Here is a 22,668-nt window from a genome sequence, read left to right on the forward strand (position 1 = left end):
CAGTGTAATTAATGGGTACTGGGGTACCTGGTTATTGAATGTAGGTATAAAAATTTTAAATTCTAAAAAACTCACCTTAAATTTTTTCCTGAAAACATGGTTACAACTTTCTTTAGTTCAGATTTATGTAAATAACAAGTATTAAAAGCAATTTTACCAAGATCTAGTTAGAAAGGGTAAAAATTATAATAAAAGTTGCAAATAGGTACCCGGTCATTGACGCTAGGGTTAATGTATTTATTGATAAAACTAGATGAATGTTTTTACTTCAAAATGATTCTGACAAAAAAGAAAAAGCTGAGGGCCCTAAACTGGTGAAGTGTCTTATACCCTGGAAGAATCTATTTTTACATTTAAATGTTTTGGCAATTTTTACTATATGGCTATATATGTATGTCACTTGGTGCTGTTTCAGTTGTACTTCTAAGTATTATTAATTAAATTCTTTTATATACTGCTTTTTTCTTTTGATGCCTTCATTTTGAAAATTGCGAATTCTTTCCATCCGCTATGGGAATCATATTGTTTCCATTTTTGATGTTTACTATGCTATGTTAAGAGACAAGCAAATAAAATTTCTTTTCATTTTTATGAAAATCATAAATTGAAAAGTTTTAAACAAACTCCATGCCGTTATATTCATTAGGAGATTTATGTATAACATCTTTGAATTCTTTTCTGTACGTTCAGTAGCGAGTGCAATTTACATTACCTTCTAAATATTTGTGAGGGAAAACTGAAAATCTGTTGTGAGACTTAGTTTGACCTTAAAGTATTTTTTTTTCAAGATCATTAGTATACAGTAGAACCTCAATAACTAGACTCCCCAAGGGAACATGAAAACATGTTGACTTAAGCGGATGTCAACTTACTGAGGTTCCATTATTTTAGTTCCTAAACAGTTTCTGTATCGCCTACTTAGTATAATGTTAACATTTACACTATGAAAATGAATTCCAATAAATAAATTTTCTTTTCATTTTCTTTTTTTTTGAAAAATACATAATAAAATTGCTAATTCTATTTGAATACCTCATGAGGAATAAATCCGTAATTTTTGAGAAGAGATGAAAAAACTTTTTGTCAGTCAGTCAGGTCTGTTAAAGATAAAAAGTGTTGCTCACAACTTATGAGCAGCCAGGCCCGCGCCAAGCCTGATTGGCGCCGTCGTGCAAATGTATTTTGAGTGCCTTTATTGCACTGGCGTTCGAGGAAAATATAGTTAACACCTGGAGTGAGGTTTTGTTGACAAATATATAAAATGAAAAAAAAAAAAGGCATTTGGCATTTAATGTTTTCTTAAAATAAAGTATAAGAATATTAAATTTTGGAATATGGTGTACGTTTCTACTTAATATCTCGAAATTATTTCGAGTTCAGCAGCTTCTCTGATATGCTAATAATGTGTTTTGGAAAAAGAAAATATTTTATCTATCAAAAGTTAATGCCACTATGAATATCTATCTAATCTCTTAGTGTTGAATAACTGGTAAAACTGTTATGCCTGTCAAAACATAAAAACAGAACCAGTGTGGCACAGCTAGAAAAAAAATTTAGGGGGGCACATTGAAATTTTTTTTTTAAACTTGTAGTTTTAAAAATGCAGTTTTAGACGGTCTTTGGTGATTGTTTTTTTTTTTTATTTTTTTTTTTTGGGGGGGGGGGAGGTATAAGGGACTCCGTGGAAATTTGTAGAAGTTGAAACCTTAAAATGCGATTAAAAGCCACCATTATTGCCGCTAGAATAAGAAATGGAACTCTGGGACCCTTCCCGATCGTTTTTTTTTTTTTTTTTTGAAAAATAGATAGAAATTAATTCTCCTCCTCTCCCCTCCAATTTTTTGAAATTGATCATCCAAAAACACAAATGTGGACAACTTTGAAGATTTGTGCGGAAAAAAGATTCTACAACTCTCCCCTTGGAATTTTTTTCAAAATTCAAGTTTTAAAAATTTCAAGCAATACTCTATGATATTAGGAAGAGAGGTTCAGAGGCTGTTCCACTTAAATTTTTCATAAGTCATGTTTAAGAAACCTAATTTTTGATGATACAGTCGGACCCCGATTTAACGAACCTCTATTTAACGAATTTCGCGATTTAGCGAATTTTTCTTTTTCCTTGACTAAAATGAAGTCAAAAACCTCTATTTACCGAATATTAAACCCCGAATTAACGAATTACTTTAACAGCCGATTTTTTTTTTGATTAATTTGAGTTAGGAAATATTGGATTGTTTTCCAAATGATATTATCCATATTGTCTGAAGCAGAAAGAGACTTTCCTAGGAATCAGCAATTTTTGTCGGGCTAGGGAGCAACCAATGAATAGCGATTCTGATGCAGAAAGCGATAATGAAACTGCCATTCAAACTGCTACTTTTGTAAATGCTTTACACATGGCCTGGAAACTGTAGTAACATATTCATGCAGCAGGCTGCAAAAGACACAATATTTTCTTCTCCCCATTGAGTCTAAAGTGAAGTATTTCGAGTCAAGTATCAAGGAAATGGTCAAACATCTGTTACACAGTACTTTAAATTTTTCAAATTAAACTAGTGTGTAATAAGTCGCGGAATGCTGAATAAAAAGTGTATACACTTTCTAATTATGGATATTTTTGCGCAGTTGCTTATTAGGGCTTTTAGATAAGGTAAGTGTATTTTTTTTAATTTTTTCACACCCCGATATTACGAATAACCCCGATTTAACGTATAAAAGTTTCGGTCCCGATAAATTCGTTAAATCAAGGTCCGACTGTATAAATAGAAGTTTTACCCCAACATTATTATTTTTTTATTATCAAAATCACTTTGTTTTCCTAAAACACGTTTTTTTTCTCTTTAATAATCAAGAATATTTTTGAAAAACATTCAACTCAGGATTCTGGAGGGGAGGGGCACGGGGTGGTACAACCAGAGGGGTGCCCTGTGAACCCCCCCCCCCTGGTTGCAACACGGAACAGGAGGGTAATAATTCTATTTCTGAATTGAAGGATAGTAATGTAGAGGATATTCCACTTCGAAATCTGAAACTGAAATCTTTTCCTGTAAAACGAACAGTTCTAAAATACGGAAACGTTAAACAAGCATTGAGTTTAATATCTAAAGAAACTCATTGTCCAATGCTCTTCCTCTAATTTAACGCACAAATAGTTAGAGATAAAGGGGGTGAGGTTATTGAGTAATTATGGTCAAGACGTTTCTTTTCGGAACTGAAAAATTATTGTCTACAATCTATGTATGCATTTTACGCACAAGTAAATAATATGCAAATGTGCTTTCCGTATTTTTTATGTATGATATCATGATGCAGTGGAATTACCACGAACAAAAGTTCAAAATCACAAAAAGACATATTGCACACATTATAATTCAACATAATCACCACAAGAACCAAAATGGGGAATGGTAAATGTCTTGCACTTCGTATGCTCAACATTCTTGTGTACTACTGACATACCGAAATAGCATTCACGGCTCCACATATGAAGAAAAATGCTAAAGTATGCATTAATTAGCATCATGTGTTTTCAGTGCAAAAGATTGCGCTTTTGAATAGCATGTTTCGACCACAAGGCAATAATTTTTCCTTTTAGATAGGCAGCTAGGCGGATTGCTTGTTTCAATGAGCAGTAAAATTTCACCACTATTGCTCGATTTTATTTTTTTGGTTGTAGATTTATCCCTCTATTTGGAGCATTTTTGATTGGTAGAGCTCAGCGCCTTTTTGGCTCTGGCGCCGTCGTGCGTCGCACGACCTTGCACGTAGGGACGGCGCGACCCTGTGAGCAGCAATATGCAAAACATGTAATGATGCCTTCTTTCTCTAAAGGACTTCCATTGGTACATTTATCCTACCCTTTTAGAATTGCACTAACAGCACAGAGTGCTGTGGCTGACTCCTCTGGATAAAGGATTGAATTCTCTAACACAGCTTTCCGAAAAAGGACTGACTGATCAAGAAACCGCAGCGTAAAATTCTGAAAAGAGGTCAATGTGAAAGCATGTTGGTAGCGGAAATTGGACAAGAATAGCAATTGGATGTCGACTTATAGGGGTTTCTGCAAATTTGTGTAAAGTTGAAGAGGTTTTCGCCCATTGAAATTACCATCTTATACATATAAAATCTGAGTATCTATCTATCTATCTATCTATCTATGTCCAAGCTTCTTCTCCCGAACGACAGTGAACTGACCATCGAACCAGGTATCGATGGATTCGTAATCTTCCCCTCTTCATGTTTGGCTATTTAACATAATCCTCCGATAATAATTAGCGGTGATATCAATTAAAAACTTTTAATTATGACTCTTAGATTTCAAAATCAAATCACTATTTTTCGAAGGCTTTCCTCCATTCAAATTATTATTCAGTGCTTCAACTCAACTTTCCGGATGAACGCTTTTATTAAAATTTACAGCGTGAAGAAAATCATTGAAAAGAAACATCTGTTGCAATTTTTTTTTCTCGAATATAGAGAAATAAAATTAGGCTTTTGTTTTAAGGCTTTTCCTGTAATCAGGGTGTTTAAGTTGTTTACTTTTCGATTATTTTGCCGTAATCTGCAGCAAAATTTTGCTGTTTTTTTTTTTTTTTTGTTCAAGCCTGATTGTTAAATACGCGTCACATGACATAACTTTCATTTTCGAGGAGGACCGTGCACGTCGTAAAGTAAATGAGTGATTTACAAGTTATTTGAGTTCTTTGAGGGTTTGTACCTGGAAAACGGATTGATGTAATTCTTGTACGACCATGTGGATAGAATCCATCCAAATATTTATCTGAGTGGTATGTTGCATTAATAAACACCCGGGCAACGCCGGGTAGTAGACTATTTTATGTAAAAAGCGGATTGTTATTGTGCATAAATATTTCCGATATAGTCTATCAGATGTAATTCAGTTTAACGTGAGTAAAGATTATAGTTGATAATGCATATATTTTCCCCTTTTGTGCTGACTGAAAATGTACTCATAACTTGTATCATTGATAACGATTATTACCGTTGATGAGGTGTTTTGGCAAAAATATGTTTTACTGGTGTTTTGCAAACCTTGCTTTACGCGCATTTATTTATTCCTTAACGCGTTAGAAACTAGTGTCAGTGTACTACAAAAGCATCAACTGGACTGCTCTTACATTTTTTAGGTAGCCCGTGCAACGCCGGGCACGCAGCTAGTCTTATACATATAAAATCTGAGTATCTATCTATCTATGTCCAAGCTTCTTCTCCCGAACGACAGTGAACTGACCATCGAACCAGGTATCGATGGATTCGTCATCTTCCCGTCTTCATGTTTGGCTATTTAACACAATCCTCCGATAATAATTAGCGGAGATATCAATTAAAAACTATTAATTATGACTCTTTGATTTCAAAATCAAATCCTTATTTTTCGAAGGCTTTCCTCCATTCAAATTATTATTCAGTGCTTCAGTGTTTTTGTTTTGAGGCTTTTCGTGTAATCAGGGGATTTAAAATGTTTACTTTTTTGGGGGGTTTTCCGCAATCTGCCGCAAAACTACACTGACTTTTTTTTTTTTTTTTTGCTTCAAGCCTGAGTGTTGAACTCGCGTCACTTGACATAACTTTTATTTTCGAGGTGGACCGTGCAAAGCCGGGCGACGCAGCTAGTTTATAATTAAAAACTGAGCGTATATATCTATGTATGTACCTATGTATCTATGTAGTCATCTATGTCCAAGTTTCTTCTCCAGAACGACAGTGAACTGACCATCGCACCAGGTATCGATGGATTCGTAATTTCATCTTCTTCATGTTTGGCTATTCAACATAATCCTCCGATAAAATTAGCAAAGATATCAATTAAAACCATTAATTATGAAACAGATTTCGACATAAAATCCCTATTTTTCGAAGACTTTCCTCTATTCAAATTATTATTCAGTGCTTCATCTCAACTTTCCGTAACAGTGCTTTTGTTAAAATTTGTAACGTGAAGAAAATTATTGAGAAAAAAGATCTGTTGCCATTTTTTTCTCGAATATGAACAAAAAAAAAAAATTCTGGGTTGAGGCTTTTCCTGCGATCGGAGAATTTAAAATGTTTCCTTTTTGGTTATTTTTCCGCATTCTGCCGCATAATTTTACTGATTTTTTCCCCCAAGCCTGATTGTTGAACACGCGTTACTTGACAAAATTTTTATTTTCGAGGTGGACCGTGCAAAGCCGGGCGACGTAGCTAGTAAGGAAAATAAATGTTGAGTTACCGGGGTAGTCGAACTATCTTAGTTTCATTGTAATACCAGCTCATAGGTGTGATTCGCTAACAATTTAATTAAACAAATGCACAATATACCGACAGCCCGGTTATGCCATCCAGAGACTGCAGTTTCATCCTTGTTATGGACTCGTCGCTCTGGAATTGGGCATAACTGAGCTGGAGCCAGATGTCATCAGTTATTCCTGATGACATCTGGCTCCACTTGCCCTTTCTCCTAAACTTAGTCTTCAAAAAAATTTTGAAAAAAAATAGAACCGACTTCAAAATTGCTCTAAAAAGTGAAAAATAATTTTATTCTTTAAACACCATCGATAATACTTTTAAACATAATTTTTGAAGTTGGCGCAAAAACGATCGATAAAATCATTCACAGCCATAACTCAACTACAAGTATAAATCTAACCACGTCCAGTTTCTTCACTACCACATGCATTACGCATTGATGACAGCATATTTGAGTAACGATATAAATGTTCCGTTCCTAACTTTGGATGATTTTTTGATAAAAATATGAACGAAGCATGGTTACAATGGATTTTACTTTTTGTTTTTGCGCCAACTTCAAAAATTATGTTTAAAAGTATTATCGATGGTGTTTAAAGAATAAAATTATTTTTCACTTTTTAGAGCAATTTTGAAGTCGGTTCTATTTTTTTTCAAAATTTTTTTATTTCATTCTTTTTAGTGTAAATGTAGATATTTCAGTAAAAGTAAGAAGTTACCTAGTAAGAAGTGCGGCTCTATATCACTGTATTGCTTTAGAAAAGCCTTTATTCAAAATTATCATTACAATTACTATTAATGTTACAGTTATATGGTACCAAACTTTTATAACAATGAGTTTCATATTGTCGCGTAGATGAATTTAGCGAAGACAATGTGAAAGCCAAATGAAGCGAATACTCGTTAGTCTCAACTCGAGATCTTTATTCAGAACCACGAATGAACGTTACATCGCCTTATATACAACTTGAAAAAGTGCTGGAACTTTCCAGACTTGAAAAGATACAGAAATTAATAGAACATTCGAGAAAATACGGGAAACAGTAGAAACGAAATTTTTGTAAAATTCACTTTGTCCTAGTCGGGATTTGAACCCGGGTCGCTCGTGTGGGAGACGAGAATTCTACCACTGAGCCACCGTTATCCACGGATGAAAAGTGCGAACTTCGCTACAATATCATTTTAATCATTTAATAGGGAAATTTACTGTTTTTTGCCCATAACTTTTTTTCTAAAGAACAAATATGGTCAAACGAAGTAATGGGACCTAAGTTGAGCCATCCTCTATCCATTAAAAAAAGAATCATCAAAATCGGTTCACTAGGTGGGACGCTATGAGTGGACAAACAAAAAAAAAAAAACATACATACGGTATGAACTGATAACCGCCTCCTTTTTGAAGTCGGTTAAAAAGATGCAGAGTCACCATGAGGAATGATGTAAAAGGAGAATTCAAACAATTTGAATTGTTTCCATAACATTTTTTACTTTGGCTACTTGTAAATGTTATTTTTCGCAAGCATGGGCTATCCTGACATGTTTAGCACAAAGGTTGTTTCCGTACTTTTTAGTGAAATTGATATTACAGTCAAACTTGCTCATAAGGAGTACAAAGGGACCCCGATATTATCTCGTTTATAACCAAGTGCTCGTTAAAAGCGATATGGTGATAAAAATTTATCCGTAGTTGCTTTTTTTGTTCTCTTTAATTCTGTACTGTACCAAATAAATTGGTAACTTTACTTTGAGCTATCTGATTGTCTCCGATGTCATTGTCTTTGAGGAATACACACACACACACACACAATATATATATATATATATATATATATATATATATATATATATATATATATATATATATATATATATATATATATATATATATATATATATATATATATATATATATATATATATATATATATATATATATATATATATATATATATATATATATATATATATATATTTATGTAATTTTTAAATGTTTCTTTATTCTACAAATTTAAAAAAGTGCTATCATCGCAGGTTCTCGGGATTTATAATCTAACTTTAATTGACTTTGGAATGTTAAAGAAAATTTACCAGCAAAGGATATGCTGTGCTGGAAGTAAATAGAGTCTAAGAATCTCAAAAATATTGCTCGCTTTAAGTGGGGTTTGCTTGTTAAAAGCGAGTTATGCTCCCTAAGACTTAACTTTGTACCAACCAAGTACTTCTGATTCTCTTGCTAAATCCGGGTTGTCGTTAAATCAGGGCTCATTATAAACAAGTTCGACTTATCACCAAATATTTCTTCATAATTTTTCTATGTTCAGTTTAAGCTTTTATGGTCATATCCGAATGAGAAAACTTCTGAATAGAATGGCATATTTGATATAAGTAAACGAAGATGTGGAACTTGAACTATTTTGAGCGCAACTGCAAATACGACTTCTGTGAATACTATGGAAGGTTTCTGTCCCATGTGTTCTTTTCGTCAGTCTTCAGCTTTTGTACATTTCCCTTCGCTGGCAGCGACTTTGTCTATGTTTAGGAATTGGGCAGGAGCACCAACTGGTACAGAAAATTCAATGCTGAACTGAAAAAAGAATAAATTTTTAATGTTCTGCTCTGATGATGAAAAAAAAAATCATTTTTGATTCAAATTATGACTACTTGCCCAGGGATGCAAGTGGACACAAAAATTTTTTTGAAAGCAATATGTGAGATTATCGGAAGCTTGACCAATATGCATGCAAATATGCATGCACAAATCATTGAAAAAAAAAAAAAAAACATTTTAAAAGTTTTTTTTCTTTTTTAATGTAATTTTTCAGTTTCAGAGTGGCCAGTTAGCCAGACCAAACTTTTCGGAAACGGCAACCCAGAAATTTCGGATCACAAACAAGCCTTGTTCAAAACTTATCTTAATCCAAAATAATAAAAATTAAAAAATCATATTTTTCCTGACTCAAAAAAGAAAAAAAAAAACCCCATACATGAGAGTTTTTAATGTTTATATTTTGAGGTAGTAAAATTCTAAATTAAACTTATCATAATTCTATCTTTTGATCATTTCTTTTACCATCAATGATGATTGCTTTGATTGTTAGCTTAAAAAATAGTTATTAAGTATACAATAGTTGAGGCGAAGCTAAACTGGAATCGTCGTAATGCTGTGATTAGGATCTGTGTAGCCTTCCAATGCTGCCCGGTTAGGAATGCTACCAGGTTAGGTTCGCCCCAACTACAGTACACCTCAAGTGAAAAAAGCTGGAAAAACGGCAGTAGAAAATGCTCAGTGCAGTTAGATTTTCTTTTCAGAATTTGTTTATGAGGAATTTGAACATAGGTGGAAATCTAAATAAAGTATACACTCTTTGAAAATGCGACTGGGCTGCAATTGGAATCTGATGGAAAGGAAAGTGCTTCTATTAGGAATTCAAAGAACAAAATTATAACCTGAGAATTAAAATATTTTAACGTAGTTGATATCATCTACGGTGTAATAGTTTCTTGGAGGAGTAGGAGAGGGGTTGGTTCAGGACAATCTTAATGAAGATATCATTCTATTGGAATATTTAAAGCAAAAATTTTCTTGCTTAAAACTGATATAATTGCTGCTCATTGATTGCTGTTGACCGCATCCAGAATGAGGTTTGACAAAAATCATTCTACAGCTTTGGATTTTATACCATTTACAACCCTTAATCTTAAATATTGGTACCAAATCTTAAATATTGATAACTTAAATATTGGTACCATTGTATTGGTTTTAATGGTGCAAGAATAAAAATTGCGCTTAAATATTGGTACCAAATTATCTGTCACATAGGTGACTGGAGCACGAAAAAAGTAGGGGTTAAGAGAAGACACGAGGGGAGGAAGAGAGTTTTGGTGTGAGGTGCGCTTAATGAGTTTATTTTTTACTAGCGGTACCCGTATGGCTTTGCCCGTAGTAGAAAATTAAAAGGTCATTTGGTTCGCCTGTATATCTACAAATAATGGATAATGAATTTCTCGCCAATGTGCTATGTTCATTTGCTCGCCTATGCTACGGTTCCACGTTATGATAATTTGGTAATTTATTCGTCCACGTTATCATAATTTGCTCGGTAAAATGTTCTAAAAAATGGGGTAGAAGAAGAACAAATCGAATTTTCGAAAAATCGCTTCGAGGTGCACACCCCTATGCTACAAATTGATTTTGTGTCAAATTTCATGAAAATCGGCCGAAAGGTTTAGGCGCTGTGCGCGTCACAGACATCCAGACAGAGAGAGATCCCGATATACAGACAGTCTTTGAGCTTTATTATTAGTAAAGAAGATAAAGATGATAGAACTCTGAAGTAATGTCGAAAAGTTTACACGCTTGAATACAATGTATTTTTATCCGATAAAAGAAGATGAATGCTTTGGTTTTCTATGTAGCATTTGAACAGATAGTTCAATTAAACTTGATGGAAACATTACATAGAACTCTTGGGGTGTGCTAATTCTGTGCCAAATTTCGTGAAAATTGGCCGAACGGTTTAGGCGCTATGCGCGTCACAAAGAGGCATCCCGACAGGGATCCAGATATCCAAACAAACTTTGAGCTTTATTATTAGTAAAGATAAACTTTATTAATTATTTCATAACTTACTTTTGTCACTCCTCCCCAAAGCAAGTCCATGTTAAAATTCATGAATTCTGTACTGGAGCCGGTCGATTCTAGAGTAAACTTCACAGGACTGGAATTTTCTGGTTCGTAAGTTGCCACAACACTATTAGAGTCAATCTGCCCGGCTAAAGTTGGCCCTGTACGGTAAGTTAGAACCAAGCAAAATCGTCCTTTGCTCTTAATTTGTTTCGAAAAGTAAAGAACACTTTTTTCTCCACCTTTCAAGATAATTTCAGCATGAGAACCTATAAAATAAATACACTAGAATAAAGCAGTTAATTTTTTTTACTACTATGTAAAACATTTTTTAAAGAACATAGCCGATTGTTTCATTTACAAAATGGGCTAAAAATAGAGAAAGTTTTAGCTGCATTTCTAGTACATCTGGTATTCAGTGGCGAGGAACCCCCCCCCCCCCTCCGAACCTTTGGTTTTTAACATACATTGCCAATTTTGATATGGTAGTTTATACCGATGTTCAGACTATTAAGATCAAACCCTCTCACCAGAAGGTGGTTCCACTTTCTTGTTGCACCATAATCCATTAATCTATCCTGGTTAATTGAAAAACAACACCGCACAAATGGAAATATAAAATTTTCAGTAAAAATAATTTTACCTCCAAGTGCATGATTAATTTGCCACCTATTCGCTTCATTAGAGATCGTGGAGCAATCACCATCAGAGCTTCGGAAATCACAGAACAATAAATACGATTTGGTTGGTTTGTAAACAGGTGCTTCATTTGGATTTGTCATTCCTGTTAAGAAAACATTTTTTAAGCATTAAAGTGTCAATAACTCATTGCTACTTTTTGACGGTTATCAATAAGTTGTTAATTAAAATCATTCATTGAACTTTATGCCGAAAAGCAGCTTGAAGGATTTCAAAGAAGGAAAAATGTATAACTTAGAATATTTTGTTTTACTTGGGACAGAGCCTCTTGCTCGCCAACCCCCTTGAATTGCTACGGAATTCTTTTTTTGTTTGCTTCGTAAACAAAATATTCTACTTTATTGGCACTTTGCCATGATACATCAGTGCTCCAATGAATACAGTTTGCCATTGTTTTTCCATAACAAAACAAAGAAATACACAATTGATATATTTCTTACAATCCTATAACAAGGCATTAGCCTTTAGATCTTCCAATACTGAAGCACTTGTGGCAGAGTCTGTCTGAATTGTGCCATGCACTTACTATGCATTCCTTCATCTATCAGTATTACACTGGTGGACAATTGCTAAAGACGGATTCCAATGGACAATGTAACGCGTAAAAAAGTAAGTGTAATTCGATGCTTAGTGAAATAAAATAATGCCAAAGCTCTAGAACATTGCAATGACGATAATTTATTGCGCTCTGAAATCCAAAAAGAGTTGAAAAGTGTTCAAAGGACGAAACGATGAGTTTAGGGTTGAATACGTAAAAGTGAATAAATGTAATTATCATCCCCAGGCGTTCCGGTGTAAAATGTCAATATGGGATATGGCTACCATGGAGATCGATGCAAGCTTCCCTACGTCATGTGATGCTTTACACAACATTATACAGCAGCTCTTGGGGTAATTTATCCCATTCTTCTGTCAGTCACGGATAAGGGTGTCCTTGCTTATTGGAGGGCGTTGTCGACCAGGAAGACTTCTCCCCACAGCCCCCTAAACATTTTCAATATGATTCAGAGCTATTGATCGTGCTGGCCATCTGATGGATTGAATATTTTGAGTGAGCTAGACACTCCTGGACAGCGATTGTTAATGATATGTTAAGTTGCCATCCATAAAAACGAATTTATCACCCACAGCACCACAGAACACGTGAACAAGAGGCAGTAGAACAACCTTAATGTATCACTAGCCGTCATAGTCGTGTTTGGAAGTACACGAGTGACGTACGGCCATTGATCTTAATCCTACCCATATCATGACACAACTTGTAGGATACTAGTCCTTTTCTTTTATGCTTGCCAGCTTGCATGCTGTACCACTCTCATGCCAGGTTAGTTGTCGTCCACAATTAGACGACAGACTGAACCTGCTTTCATCTGAGAACAGTACACAAGTCCGGTCGACTTCTCTACAAATGCGATGCTGAAGACGTCATTACAAAAGAGCAAAACACTGACTTGTAGACAATGGGATGTACAAAACATGCTGATGGACGTATAGTCTTACTGCATTCAAACGTCTGGCTACAGTTTTTCGGGATATTTGCTTGCTAGTAGCAGCAGGAAACTGCTTTGCTACCTCAGTAGCTGTGTTACGTTGGTTCCTTTTCGTTGCTAGCACTAAATACCAATCTTCTGCTGACGTCGTATTGTGTACATGACCTCCCTCTTTACATTTGCTACACATTGCATTTGTTTGAAATGATTTCCAAGCTCTAGAAACAACCCTGTGACTGACGTCAAACTCCCTGGCAACATCTAAATTTTTCTGCCCTTTTTCGATGTTGCCCACAGCCACCTATAAAATCATCTAAGGGATGTCGGGAAGACATACCGAAAAATGCAAGTTCGCCCATTACTTCTTTCCCGTCAAACTTTGCTTTTGAACAACAATGATCATCACGCGCCCAACCCTTTGTATCACTTATCAGCGCTATCATGTGACCAGCAACGTCGTGAGTCTAAAATTTGCATACTCACGGCACGTCTTACTGTGTCCCGAACGTATGCTAATTTCCAAATTTCCTTGTCTTCCATTTTGTGGTTTCTAACGCTGCTATTGCCATCTGTCCTTAGCAATTGTCCACCAGTGTAGTATGAATACTGAAGCCATACATTTGCTTTAGAGAGCTTGAAATTTGTCAAAACTTATTGCAAGTTCCAGTGCCGGATCTACGGCAAGGATCTCCGCCCGGAGTAAGCTCTTGCTCCGGGCGGCAACTTCTGAGGAACGGCAAGTTTGTCCTATTCTGTCCTGTGTCCGTTGAAACGCGATTTAAAAGCTTTAAGGAAGATGGGTAAGGGCGGCATTTGCAAGATTTACCCTGGCTCCTAAAAATCGAATAATCCGGTCTAAAAATTACCTCTAAATCCTTTTTAAAAGCCAAAAATTATGTTTTTCTAAAATATTCAAAGCACTATACGTTATTTCCCCGCAAAATTTAGAGTTTTACTTTAATTTCCCCTCCTTGGCAGCACTGAGTCTTAACTGATAACAACCGCCATTATATTCTGTTGTTGTTTCTAAAACTGTTTTTGCAGCTGTGAGTGGTGTGAAGTATTTTTCAGTGTGTTTTTGCACTAGGATCACCAAAATAAGAAGTTTATAAGTGGTTTTGTATCTCTCACTGGTTTTAGGGAACAGTTTTAGTGTTCGTTTTCACGTTTTTCTCCTTTGAACATAGATTTTGGTGAATTTGTGAAATGGGTAATCTGCCTGACCTCTGACCATGCAAGAAAGCATTGGTTATGTGTATGTTAGGCAAAAATATCATTTCACAAAGAGATATTGCAAAAAAATTTAAAATTTCCCAAGAAACTGCCAGTAGAATCAATGTTTCTGTCAAAGAAAACGTACTAGTTGTCACAAAGAGGATGGGAAAATGGGGCAGAAAACGCAAAATGTCTCCAAGGATAGAAAGCAAGCTTATTCGGATGGTCAAGGCCAACAGAAGAGCAACTAGCAAAGAACTTGCTAACAGTCAAAAGCATAATAGTGTGGAGGTGGACCCATCATTGATCCGGTGCCGACTCATCGCCAACGGGATGCCTGCTCTGAGGCCACGCATTAAAGCCAAAATCACCCCAGCTATAGCAAAGATAAGGATTCAGCGAGCCAAAGATGTTCAAGAGACCACTGAAACCTTTTCTTTGCCATACCTGGGGTGATCTTGGCCTTCCTGTGTCCCTACGTGGCGTTTGAGCAGGCATCCCATTGGCGTAGAGTCGTCGCCGGAGCAATATTGGGTCCACCTCCACACCATAGTTCTTCAGAGTGTTAGCAAAGTCTTTGCTAATTGTTCTTCTGCTTTCCTTGACCATCCAAATAAGTTTTCTTTCCATTCTTGGATACATTTTGCGTTTTCTGTCACATTTTCTCAGCCTCTATGGGACAACTGGTATGTTTTCTTTCACAGAAACATTGATTCTGCTGACAGTTCTTCTATGAAATATTAAGTTTTTTTCGCAATTCCTCTTTGTGCAAAGGTGTTTTGGTCTAATATACACATGACTAATGCTTTCTTGCGTGGTGAGACTTCAGGATGTTTACCCATTTTACAAAATTCACCAAAATCGATGTTCTAAGGGGAAAATGAAAACGAACACTAAAACTGTTCCCTGAAACCAGTGTGCGACACAAAATCACTTATAAATTTCTTATTAGTCGTCCTACTGCAAAAACACACGAAAAAATATTTCACACCACTTACAGCTGCAGAAACAATTTTAGAAACAATAACAGCACATAACGGTAGATGTTATCAGATAAGACTCAGTGTTGCCCTGGAAAGGAAACTCAAATAAAACGGGAAATTTTGCTGCAAAATATTGTATAGTAGTTCGACTGTTTTGGAAAAACATAATAAGGCTTTTATAAAGGATATAAAAGTTATTTTTAAACCAGAATATTTGATTTTCCTGTTTTTCGTTCCTTGAGTCTAATAAATTTCACACCTCTGTAGACTAGAAAGTGGAAATAGATTCCATTAGCCTCTTACTCCAATTCATACTTTTCGCGCTACAGAAAAAGCTATAACGAAGAGCTTAATTTCTAATGAAACAGTGGGAGACGTTTTACTTTCTTCAGAACTTTAGCAGTTTTGGGTCTGAAAACATACTTGCACATTTAAAATATTAATATCAATCGAAAAAACAAAATTCAAAAAAGTTTGTTGCATTCAAAATTCTTTTCGTTTGCCTTGCAAAGAATCAACTTACCAAATGCTTTTCTGAATAACATTTAACTGAACAAACTTACTACATAAACCAGCATAACCAGTGGGTTTGCACTTCTTTCCACAGCAGGTATTCGAAGGACATTTTGAACATGGTTCACCCTTTTTATACAAATCTTTTCCGTAGATGTTTCCCCTATAAAAAGAAATATGAATCATCTTGGAATTCTTTCTCATTCTACTTAAATGTGCTGAAAAGTGATCAATAATTTGAGATTTGTATTTCTTATTTTGAAGCGTAAAAGAACTAACCGGGTTTACAATCAGTTGTACCGAATTTTGTTGTTCAATACAAATCAGTTTTTCACCATCCTCATATATATAATAGCCAATGATCGAGTAACCCGCGAGTTTCAGCGATAAAACTCGCGCCACGCATGATAATTTGATAATATGTTTTGGTAATGTTTAACATGCAGGGAAAGGCTTCATTGTGACAAGGCTGAACTCGATCCGGCAACTTAACTCTTTTACTGGTAAGACTGTGTCATTTCAGGGGAATGAAGAAACGAAAGAATGGTCAACAATGAACGCTACCTACTGGGGTTTAGGGTTAATCCACTGGAGTTAGGGTTACAATTTCAACTACCAAAATATCACCAAACAGGCAATGGCTTCGTTCAAATGTAGAAGCAATTTTCACCCGTCATACCTTGACGGGCGATTCTCTAGTAATAAAATAGTAATAAAATAATTACTAAAACTAAAATCTCGTCTTAGTTGTGCATTTCCCATACTTGTTTACGAGCTCACGTCTTATTATGCGGTATCTAAAAATTTCCTTTCAGCCGTTAAATCATTAAATTATTGAAAGTTTCTATTTTGTTTCGGCTATGCAGGTTATTCTTTTTTTAAATTGTTCGTACATCATTTTAATTGTTACTCTAGTACCTGTACGTAACTGAAAAAAAAAAAAAAAGATCAAGTAACCGAAGCTACAAAATTTAAAATTTGTTTGTTAATGTTAGAAAGGAGAAAAAAATTCTCCAAGTCTAAAAGTAATCTACCCTACTTAAAATATCACTGTCTATGATTTAACGTATCTTAAATTGAGATTTGATAACTTTTATAAAATTTTAAATGAAACAACCAAGAAAAAATCTTAAAAATATTCAATTATAATAACTTTAATAAAATATAAAAAATGTTTTTAAATTCTAAAGGCTATTTCCATAAGCTTGGTTCGCATTAAAAACTATGAAATAAAATAAATATGATTGCAACGCTCAAAAATTGAAGTCGATCTTAATATCTTTATGTTAATTCAAAATCAGCCAATAATATCAAAATTTAAAATTTGAGAGGAGAAATAGGCGGTATACAGCTCTGTACGAATAACTTTTACTATACCGCCTATATTTCCTTTCTCAAATTTTTAATTTTAATTTGACTGACTGCTTCAGAATTAACATAAAGATATTAAGATAAACTTCAATTTTTGAGCATTGCAATCAAGAAATCATACGCTTTTTTTATTTCATACTTTTTAGTGCGAACCAAGCTTATAGAAAGAGTCTTTAGAATTAAAAATAATTTTTTTATATTTTATTTTAAAGTTATACGTTTTGAAATTTATTTGAGGTGTGACTTTTTGAAATTTAAAACATACTTTTTACTTGTCCTTCGTTTCAAAAAAAAAAAGAAAAGTATTGACTTTCGTTTTAGTTAAAGCCGCTACATATACTTATGGGGGCACAATATAGGCCCCTTAGTTTTAGTACAAATGTATTGCACGTAAAGAAAAAATAACTTATATACAAATAATCTTTTTTCAATATTGCTGATTTGTAAGCTCGAGTGTAAAAGCTCTTTCGAAAAAGTATAGTGGAAAAAAAAAAGACTTTTAAAAATGCCTACATATATATGCTTGCTTAAGTTAAGCAGAACGCAGCATTATGACAGAGAACGTGAACTGAGAAATAGCCTTTAAATAAACAAAGGAGCAGCCCGGAAGATGCCGGTATTTTATCCGGTTTGAAGCTTCTCAAAGTAAACGCTTAGAGATAGAGTTCTGAGCTGTGTTACTCACATGCAGCTATTACTTTTCTTTCTCCCACATCACATTTTCACAATTTTAAAGCATGTTTATTGTTGAAACACCATCAACGTCTCATGACAGTTTGAAACAAATATCAACGGCTGATCACGAGAGCCGGAAAGATATAAAGATGCTTATTCATACGTACGCTGGTCCGTAATTGCACACAAAGAAATGTCTGTAACCATTTCCTAATGAAAAAGCAACAAAACCACAACCTAGTCTCCAAGTATCTGCCCATATCATCTGAAAAAGAAATATTTTTACAGTAATATTTATTATTATTACTTTTTTTGGTGCAACTCATAACGACAAATAATAATAATAGTAATAATAATAATAATAATAATTATAATTAAAAAGAAAAAGAATATCTACTTATTCGACGCCCAATATATATTGGACATCCAAGATATTAAGGAGCAAAACTTTAAATCAGTACGGGAATGAAGGAACCAAAGTTATTGTAGTACATATGAGACAGCGAGAAGCAAAGGGATGTAAGTGACAAAATTAAAAAAATTGGAGATAACCAGTACAAATGGTAGGTGAACTTCTCCTCTGTCTTGCAGGCACGTAGCTAGAACTTTGTTAAGGGGGGGGGGGGTCCAAGGTTGAGCGAGCTTCAAAAGAGGAAGCATGCTAAAGCAAAATTAGTAGCTCATATTCACGTTAAAAAAATAAATCCAATTAAAACTAATTATTAAAATATGATAATTAACTAAAATTAATTAAATAATTGAAATTGATGGAGCAATTGTTAAAATTAGTAAACAAAAATTTTACATTAAGTGGCAAAGAAATTATTGACAGTTTATAAAATTAACGTTAAACTAAAAGTTATCCCATACTAAGTTTCCAAACATGGATAGAAAAATTCCATCACATAAGCTTCCTCTGTTCTGATGCTTTGAAAATGAGGGATAGTATAATAATTCCTATTAATAAAAAAGTCACAATAAAAAAAAATCGGAAAACGAAAACTGTTCTAGGGATTACTTGGAAAATGCAGGTGATAATTTAATAAAATATTAAAGCTTTGTAATATATTTCAACAAAATATGTACAAGTCATTTTATTTGAAAAAAATAAAGAAATCTATATCTATCGCGTCGAATGTATAACTGTATGAATGCTAAATAACGTAATTCCGCCACCCTGCCCGATTTGATCGAGATTTCTGGCAAAATTCAACCACCCTCTCGACGAAAATATTAGCAAGGTTTCATTTAAAAAGCTTGAACTAGTTCTTTATTTATCTACGTTTATAACATTCTTTTAATAATACGAAATTGAATGAAATTTCTAATTTTATCCGTTTTCTAATTATCATTTCTAACCATCATTTAAAATCTTGAACAAACAATTGTATCTCTTTGATGGACGGAGACTTCCTTTGCTGGAATCATTTTTTTTTTTAAAAGGCGTATTACCGTTTCTTTTTTTTTTTTTTAATCGTTATTATTATTTTTTTTTTTTTTGCAACGAATTGGTAAAATAAGCTATCTTAGGATCCGCCATGGTATTATTTTTTCTAATGGGGCTTCGTTAAGAGGCTTTAGCCTTTTCGGACCTAGTGCGAACCACCGATGTGGCATCTAGTCTTTCAAATGCTACCATTAAGGCGCAGATGTGACTGGCACAAGAAATTTTGATGCCGAGTTTCCACCAGATGGAGACACTTGAGCTCTCTTCGATGCGAAACTGCACTAGGGGTTCAATTTTGTCAAGCCAAACGACTACCTGAGAGATCTTTTACCTATCGAGTAATGGAATGTATAATGAATGAAACTAAGCATCTGTGTATTTTTATTTTAACAACATTTTGGAAAAAATGCAAATGATTGCTTTTTATAAATGTTTTTTATAAGGTCATGAATGATTTGAACATTATTGGCGATTTTACTCTGATGTTTTCAATTTGATGCTTCATTTAAAAGATCAAGAGGAGGCATCGCACCCACCTATCTCACCACCAAACACGAGTTCTGTTTATTCTGCTGATACAAAACAACTTCTGTACTTCAGTCTTTTTCAAATTAAAAATATAATTGTAAACAACTACAGGGAAAATGGCAATATGCTCTATTACGAATTATCGTGACAATATTTGATTATAACCTGGTTACTTTACTGTCTTTATTAGCAGTAAGCAAGTGTCAGACTCGAAAATTTCATAATTTGGAGTCAAACGTCAAATTTTGATCATTAAGGTAATCTTCGTCCCGTTTGAGATTGCGATAATACCGTAGCATCAACTTAGATACATTTTCAACTATATGCAATGAATAAAGCTAGCCAATTTTTGGAATCAAAACTTATAAGTTTCTTATAGCCTCTGTTTGTAAATTTTTTGCTCCTCAGTCATCTGATGTTCCAAAGTCTAAAAACAATCTTTTGTAAAAAATTCTTAGAATGATTGTGGTTAAAAATCCAGTAATGATTTAAATCTACCTTCCAAAATTCAAATAACAATAATAACACTTCTGATTCTCTCATTTTCAAATTGGTATAACTTCCATTTTAGAAGCAATTTTGTAATCATCCTGTATTCTCGAAAGCATATCATATTTTATAACGTAGGTATTGACTTTTTTTTCTTTCTTTTATGTCATGTTAGTAAAACATATTCTATTGCAAGAAATAGCAAAAAATATTAACTTGAAGAAATTAAGAGTTAAAAAGAAATCTAATATAGAAGTGAAAAACACAAGAAAATTTACCTCGCATTCACCTTTTTTTAATTATTTGCTTGTAACTCAGTAAATAGCAGAAATTTTCACCAATTTATAGTTAAATGCACATGTCCGTTTTTTGTTACATTTAATGCTACCATCGCAATTTACTAATGATGGATGCATAGATGCTTAGTAAAAAAATCCTCAGTACAATGGCGGTAAATAACGATTAGATAATTTATTCCAATGAAGCAAATACAAATATGCTTCTCTTGAAAAACGGAACAACATCGAAGAAAGATTTTTTTCTTCAGTTAAAAATGACTAACCGCTCTTCTCTTGGGACCATAGACTCACAATTCAGTAAGATTTAAAAGTACGAATTTCAAATAACTACTTTTAAATTACATGTGTTTATATGGCCGAACTTGCAATTTCATAAACTGATCACAGTAAAATATTTGAGTAATTTTCAGTTTCATTTTTCGCTTTATAAAATTTTGATACAGCGAAAAGTAATTTCGTTGCAACAACTTCAAATTTTATTTATTCACTTATTTTACCTTCAAACAAAAATACTTTTTGGACATTTAATATGTTTCACGGTCATGTTTAAATATTGAGTGGAAAAACATCCGTAAAAATCTAGTTTGTGCTAAAGATAAGACACAAATGTTCAAAAAAAAAAAAAAAAATAAAAAAAGAATTTTTCAGGATTACAGTTTAAAAGTTGTAAGCTTTCGGGGAGATAATTAATCTATTATTGTTAAAAATAAACTAAAAGTTTAAATAGGATTATTAATCAAAATATAAAATAAATCTGAAATGAATCATACCAAAAATATAAAGAACAAAAATTAGTTAATTAATAATTAATGTTTATTTTTTTCTCATCCTCAGACACGCGAAATGTGTAGAATTTCTTTTTCGTTGCTGTCTGAACTTAGTTTTTAAATGGGAAAACAAATTAACACATAAAATTGCTCGTATTATTAAGAAAACTTTAAAAGGAAACACTACAACTTACCTAGTTTGCGTAAACTTAATTTTCTTCTGATTACAATTTCGTTCAAGATATGTTTCCTGTAAGTGTGTGGTAGAAAGATACTGTGTGTTAAAACAGAAAATAATAGGAATTTCAATTACTGATTCACCAGGGATGCACCTCACTCTGGCTGTCCTTCGTGCAGCATGTGTCTAGGAAATCAATTCCAAACGGGAAAGGAGTCGAAACAAAAAAAAAAAAAAAAAAAAGAAAGAAAGAAAGAAAACCACCCCAAAGAGACTGGGGAATGTTTGTTGACAATTACTTTGCCGATGGCAATCTGGTGGACTGAGGGAAAGGGGCCGAATTTCAAGGTCACAACCCTGCTGGGTTGAAAGAATACGGAAATTCTTCGTTTTCGGACGCAGTACGCAACACAGTAAACGACAGGCGGCAACTGGGAAACTGCAGTTATTGCACGAGGTTCTCGTGTTCTAAATTGACTCGGATGAGGGAAAACTGCTGATTAATGGGAATATTTAAGGGGAAAATACCGGGTTTCATAAAATTTCTCTCTTTGGAAAATTTTTGTTGACGTGAGGTGCAACAACCGAGAAAAAGCAGACAATGTTCTTTCGGGAAGGGGGGGGGACCCCCCCCCTCTTGGCTACGTCCTTGTGTCTTGGGGCAAGAGATAGTACTAGTAGCCCTTGTAGTTGTTGCTGTACAGATTAGGAATGAGTGATTTAGGGGGAAAAAACCATGAAAGCCTACCTAGGATGTTAGCCTTTCATGGGCTGGTTAAGATGGGCTTTCATGTTAACCAGCCTTCAGTTAGCATTCGTCATAATTAAATGAAACGTTTAAGTAGCTTTCAAAAATTCCTAGTTATAAGTTGCCACTTTAAATTTATTATTAGAAGCTATTTTACTTGAAAACTTAGTTACATAAATGTTAGTGCTGTTCATTAAGTGGTTTAAAGAATGTATTTCGATCTTCTACGAGGTAGCTAGGCCGGTGTGTTACATCGCATGTTGCTCTTCTCAGCAAATTGGCTGATATAGGAATAGGAGGAAAAACTTTACTTTGGGTTAGAAATTGGCTGACTGGAAGGAAACAAAGAGTAGTTGTGAGGGGAAATCATTCTAAATGGAGTGGTGTTTTAAGCGA

General features: G+C 34.1%; 1 protein-coding gene across 1 annotated transcript in view; it reads right to left on the reverse strand.

The window, feature by feature from the left end:
• Positions 1-8,256: 8,256 nt before the first annotated feature.
• LOC129235093 (CRISP/Allergen/PR-1-like) overlaps positions 8,257-22,668 on the reverse strand; it is a 32,973-nt gene continuing 18,561 nt past the window's right edge. The window contains exons 5-9 of the mRNA XM_054868774.1: positions 17,984-18,081; positions 15,821-15,933; positions 11,514-11,654; positions 10,877-11,139; positions 8,257-8,830 (exon numbers count right to left, since the gene is read on the reverse strand). Coding sequence (XP_054724749.1) covers positions 8,729-8,830; positions 10,877-11,139; positions 11,514-11,654; positions 15,821-15,933; positions 17,984-18,081 — 717 coding nt within the window. The 3' untranslated portion in view covers positions 8,257-8,728. The remainder of the gene's footprint in view (positions 8,831-10,876; positions 11,140-11,513; positions 11,655-15,820; positions 15,934-17,983; positions 18,082-22,668) is intronic.

The sequence above is a fragment of the Uloborus diversus genome, chromosome 2 (genome assembly GCF_026930045.1).
Source record: "Uloborus diversus isolate 005 chromosome 2, Udiv.v.3.1, whole genome shotgun sequence".
NCBI classification, from domain to species: Eukaryota; Metazoa; Arthropoda; class Arachnida; order Araneae; family Uloboridae; genus Uloborus; species Uloborus diversus.